Below are 6,000 nucleotides of genomic sequence, written 5' to 3'. Positions count from 1 at the left end.
TATAAAGAGAGATTAGGCCCCTGGGGGTGTTTAAATGCTAAACAGGCAAAACGACCCTCAGTGGTTTTCATCTTTTGATCCTCCACCTTTTTAAATGGAAAACAGCTCCAATTAATTCAGCAATATGACTAATAATACAACCTAAATATTCCATCCAGCGATGTACATAAAAGGTACAGACTACTGCTACTGAAGCCATTTAGAGTCGATTAAAAATGTTTGTTTTAAGGTCTTTATTTATTCTTCATTTTAAGATACAAAGGCCAAACATAAAGGAATCCTCTTAGAAACACAATACTGGAATAAAAAAAAAAGCTTCAAATCCAGTCAAACTTCTATGAGGTCAACAGTCAGTATAGCAAGAAATCATATAATACCATAAAAACACATCATTTTCTTTTAAAATCAATCATAGAAAACCTGAACAGCGGGGAAACCAGATATCTACAATACTTTGAATGTTGATGAAAAAAAATGAAGCTATGTCGCCAATAAATCCAAAATGGGTTCAGTTTTAAAGTCACACTAGTCGATAAATCACATGCAGACGTGGATAACAAGGGCGACTGCTCATGGAATCGTCTGCAACAATAATAAATATTGTACAGTGTTTGACACCAACATCCATCCTCGACCTCTCAGTGGCACCGCTATCCCCTCATGCATTTTTTAAGGATCTTGAATTAATATTCATTGTTATCAAAACTAACACAGTATAATATTGCACGAGCCCATAATTCATAATTCATGGGGTGGAAAGGTTTAGAATACTGTGACGGGGGCGGCAGAAGCAGATGATTTGGCGGGTCGTGTCACATGTCCAGTGGAACCGTAAAAATCAGTTTTAATTTGGTTTCTCTCTTGCAGTCTTATCAGCGGGGCCTCAGCTTTCAACTGGAGGCATAATGTTGGACCCTAAATAGATGGTCTGCAGCAAACATTTACATCTACCAATACTGACAGATCGCAGTACAGAAGTACTGTATATACGCATGTCACATATTAACACTAAACAACCAAAGCAGGGGGAGTACCCCCAGACTTTAGGTTGAATCTAACAAAGAAACTACATTGTCTTTTCTTTCTCTTTTATTTCTACATGTCATAATGAATATGTTTACTGTTTGTTCTTCAATGCTTCAACAATACTGCTTTTTTTGTTGTTTTTCCTTTTTGGTTTTTTTAATATTTCAAATGTCAAAACACAAACATCAAAGTGCCTTTAAAAAACTGTGTGAACACAACTTGAAGCACAGCCGTGTGTGTGTGTGTGTGTGTGTGTGTGTGTGTGCGTATGTGTGAGAATTAGTAATGTTTCAGTAGCATTTACTGTACATTATGAGCAGATCTGCTTTTGACCTGAGGAGATAACATCCATCATAAATTTTAAACTTGCAGCCTCTACACTACTGACAATCTCTAAGTTAGCCATGCTGACCAATAGGGCTGGGTATCGTTTAAAAGGTTACGATACCAGTGCCAAAACCAGTACCCTTAACATGATACAGATACCAGAGTACTAGAGCAGTGGTTCCCAACTGGTCTCGCCATGGGGTCCAGACTTCTCCTTAGTAATTAATTCAAGGTCCACAGAGTTTTATACATGTTCAGCATCATACTTGCGTCAAGTAGCTGTCCGTTATTCACTCACTCTACAGCAAGAAACAGAATTTCAAAATAAAAGCTCTCTGCTGTTAATCCACTGTACGTGAAAGTAAAATGTGTTTATTACAATCTCGACACATTAACGAGTCACTTGGAGTCAAGTTAGAATAGACCCATGACCCAATTTTGGACCAGGACGCACCAGTTGGGAACCACTGTACTAGAGTACTTCATTCGATACCTGTAGAATAGCCATAATTTTAACGTTTTGGTGGTATCTCTGTCTCTATCCACAGACTGTATGGGCTGTAGCTGCTGCTGCAAGTGTGAGCTCGGCACCGGGGACAGTTGCGAGATTCTGCCTGGCTAAACACACAGTGACAGGGCTAACTGTTAGCATCCCATGGCTAACAATATCTAATGGTTATTAATGGGTTTACCAAAAGAGTTGAGCTGTTTTGGTGCAAGTTTGTTGGGATCGTTTAACAGCTCTGTGTTGGATGTTAGCCGCTGCTGCTGTGTTAGCACGGGCTGACCACACAGATGTTGAACTGACTTCACCAGGAGAGTGGCAACACAAAGTTTGCTGATCTGATGGGGTGTTGGGACGGCCCTGGATTAGACCCCAGCACAGAGAATCAAATGCAGGTATCGTTTGACTGGAGATGTTTCGTCACTACTTCGTACTGGGTAATTTTGGTTTATACTTTAAAAAGTATCACTTACTGATACCCAGCCCTATTAACAATTGGTAATAAACACAATTCTTGAAGCATCTTGGATTATTTTGGATATAATACTGTCGTTCTAGTCATTCCAAGAATCTGTCAGCAATGACAAAATGGAGATGAAGAATAAGTGTCCCGATCTGAAATGGTTCTGATGAGAAAAATCTCAACACATGCTGCGTTCTATGATCACTCCACTTCAAACAGCCTGTTAAAGGCAGGACTAACTAACCACAGACTGATCATTAACCTGTCTTTTTTATATTAAATTTGATACACATGCTGTAGCAGCTAACAACATGTGAACACTCCAACAACTATCAAATGTAAAAAAGAATGTGATCAAGCGAAAAGACGTCCAAAGGTGGAATCGTTTTCCGAACTTATGTAAGACATCGTACAAGCTCATGACAGCAGCATGTTTAAATCTCAGTCAAGGGCTTTTATTCATTTCCTAAAAGAGTCTCTTCTCTTTCTCTGAACAATGATCTCAAACTCTTTTGTCCTTTGTTTATAATCCTGTCTGTCAATGAGGGCGTCTCCTCCAGCTTTGAGATCACATCTGTTTGGCTGCTCAGCTGACTAGCTGTGATGGTTCATTGATTATTCCCCACAGTGACATGTAATGTATGGAATTAATCTATCATTCTGTGTGTGTCTGCACCAGTTCACCATATACTATACACTATATCTTACAATAAACCCACAGGAACAAAAATCTGAGGGTGTGTTGGCACAAGAAGAGTTGATGACTTTACCCTGATTTGGCCTGAAGACTCAAACAGAAGAGCTTGTAAAAGTTTGTGTTCATAGATGTTCAGTAAAAATAAGGGTTTGTGTAAATAGTTGGATGTTCACTCCTCTGTTTTTGGCTGCTATCTTTACATCTTAGACGTTAACCCTCAGAAGCAGTTCAAACAAATGTACTGTGGGAAACACAGACTAAGGATTTCACTGTCAAAGCCACTGCAGAGAATATCAGGAACACTGAAACACACAAAGTGGGACACCTTCAGATTTTAAGTCTCTTATTTTGCTCAACTACTCAATATTACTCACTTGTTTTTCCCCACTAAAGATGAACACACGTTTCTTTTAGATTTAAAGGTCTCTTGATAATAAACCATTCGTATTTTCCGATGTGCAGATTCACTTTTTGGTAAAGAAAATAACCAAGTGTCAATGTATCCTCTGAAGATAGTATATATTCTGTGCTGATGGGAAGTGACGTGTTTGGTTATAGGATGTGTGCAAGCTGTTAAGTGGAGCTTATGTACATCACCAGCCGTGGGTCTTGGAGGTTCAAATGTTCCAGGTAGAACTGATCTAGGATCAGAGTCTAGGCAGCACCAACTGATACAGCAGCAGTCCTGTTACCCCTGACCTCAGACACAGGGACGAGGGAGTCACCATCTTTTATTTAGCCTGTAGGTGGGATAAAAATCTGACCCCAGCTCTGCTCAGTGATAACATGGTCGCTTCTTGAAGTGATCACAGATTTGGTTCAGGTGGAAAAAAGAAGAGTGATCTATTCAGGAAACGAACAAAGACGGGGACGCTGTGAGCTAAACTCAGTCAGGGCCCTGGTAACAGTGGTTAAGGGTAACATCTCCCACCTCCAACCAGCCAGGGTTGGGGTGGTGGTGGTGTGCTACTCTGGTGTTTGCTGCCCCCTAGGGCTGAGAGCAAGGCAGTGCAGGTGTGGCTCAGGAGGGAGAAGGAAAGGAGGGGAAGAGGAGGGAAGGGAGGGGAAGGGGGGAGGAGGTAGAGAAAGGAGGAGGAGAGTGGGGGGAGGCTGAACCAGGGCAGCGCTACTCGTCACAGCCCAGAAGCTCCATTCGCAGGGTGATGCGCTCGTGCCACTCCCATGGCAGGATGCGGACGAACCGGCTGTAGAACGGGGGCTCGAAAATGTTCTTTTTGTGAACGTTGTTGTCGCTGTTGCCTGGGAAGATCTGGACAAAGAATAACAACCAATCAAAACGAGTTAGATCAAAGCTGCTGCTAACCTCAGTGATACAGATAACAAAAGATTTTTGCTGCTTGCGTCCTTTTAAACTGAGGCTAAAGTTTATTTAATCCAGTAATTATTCATTTCTTACACTGCACTTGTACTTGGACTTCACACCTGTCTTATTCTATTTTAGCTCGTTGTTATTTTCTATTCTCTTGGCTCCTTAATGATTGTTTTCAGCTGTAATTTAATGTCCTTCCATAATGTGTTTCTTTTGCTTTCTGTGTAGAGCACTTTGAATTGCCTTTTGCCCAACATTGCCAACTCGTAACATAACATTTCAATCGGTCAACTCGAACTCGTTGCAGTGAGCATATTGGTCTGAAGCCAGGGAATTATGACTGACCATAAGCATATGGATATGAAAACAGTCTCTGGCACAATGATATAGGGATAAAATCCAGTGAACGCCTCAAACTAACAGAGGGGAGGCATAAAATTTAAGTTAACTGAACACAGACGCCGGAGGAAAATCATATAAAATAACCTCGACAATAAGTGCAACCTCATAAACAAACTCAAAACATTATCCCGTGAAAGACAGATTCAATCATAAACTCAACTTTAATTATAAATGTTTTATCAATTAAGTCAGAGGAAACTGTCAGTGTTTAACATCCTTGATTTAATGACTTCATTTGGCTGCGCCTTAGTGCACATCTGGCAGGTAAAAAGATTTCTGGATGTATTATGAATACAGAAAACGAATCAAACCCAGCGTCAACATGATTAGTTCCAGGTGTGTAGATGAATGAGTCAGACACAAGCTCAAATATTACTATTTTTGTTTAAGTTTCCATTAAGACCACACACATAAAACAACCTTCTGCAAAAGCCTTTTAGTCTGTCAATAATTATTGTTTTTATTTTAATCAAGTTGTTTATATAATCTTTTGGTGTATTTTCCAGTCAGATCTATTTTTGTTTAATTTTCTAAGTAATGTATTTTAGTTGCCCTCATAATGCTGTGTAAACTTTTTTTGTTGCATGCACTGCAGCTATGCTTTTGAATCAATGGATTTTTTTCTCTATTTGAAATGTACAGTGCGTTCCCAATTCCCATACTATCATACTATAAACAGTAATAACAGGATTATCAATTAAGTAAGTGAACAAAATAATCATAAATATTACAGACAACAACAGGACATAACTATAAAAATAACAATGACAGAACTGCAGATGTAATGTCGCAAATATAATATCTTAGAATCTACAATCTGTGCAGTTGTAACTTTAAAGTTAAACTACACACACTGCAAAGTAACAACAGCAGAGCTCTCCAGGTTGATCTTCGTCTCTGGAAAATTCAGTGAGTGATGTTTGTTTTATCTCCAAGGTAATGGATATAAAAGCAAGAGGGTCAAAGTTCAGGGCGCAACATTATGAGACAGTAGTATGTCCTAATTGTGTGCATACTGCAGGCAACAGTACGTACTCTGTAAGGGCAGCTGCAGTACCTACTAAAAGTATAAAGAAAAAGTATGTGATTTGGAATGCATCTTTACCACTCTGTTTATTTTATGGGCCCTCCGTCCACCTCAAGAAATGCAGCTGTGAGCGCTTCAGAGCTTCAGCTGGGACCTATGGCTGCGTCTGGTTGCTATGATACAGAATATCCGTGGAAGTAAAAACGTCTGTACAGGGTAGAGT

The 6,000-nt window shown here is 39.8% G+C and overlaps 1 protein-coding gene across 4 annotated transcripts in view; it reads right to left on the bottom strand.

Moving 5' to 3' along the window:
• Positions 1 to 217: 217 nt before the first annotated feature.
• Positions 218 to 6,000, bottom strand: part of mfge8b (milk fat globule EGF and factor V/VIII domain containing b) — a 33,842-nt gene continuing 28,059 nt past the window's right edge. For all 4 annotated transcript variants that reach the window (XM_050072608.1, XM_050072609.1, XM_050072612.1 and 1 more), the window contains one exon: positions 218 to 4,288. In XM_050072608.1, coding sequence (XP_049928565.1) covers positions 4,145 to 4,288 — 144 coding nt within the window. In that variant the 3' untranslated portion in view covers positions 218 to 4,144. The remainder of the gene's footprint in view (positions 4,289 to 6,000) is intronic.

Source organism: Epinephelus moara, chromosome 20 (genome assembly GCF_006386435.1).
Source record: "Epinephelus moara isolate mb chromosome 20, YSFRI_EMoa_1.0, whole genome shotgun sequence".
NCBI classification, from domain to species: Eukaryota; Metazoa; Chordata; class Actinopteri; order Perciformes; family Serranidae; genus Epinephelus; species Epinephelus moara.
Note: the sequence above shows the minus strand (reverse complement) of the source record. Positions and strands in the feature narration are given on the sequence as shown.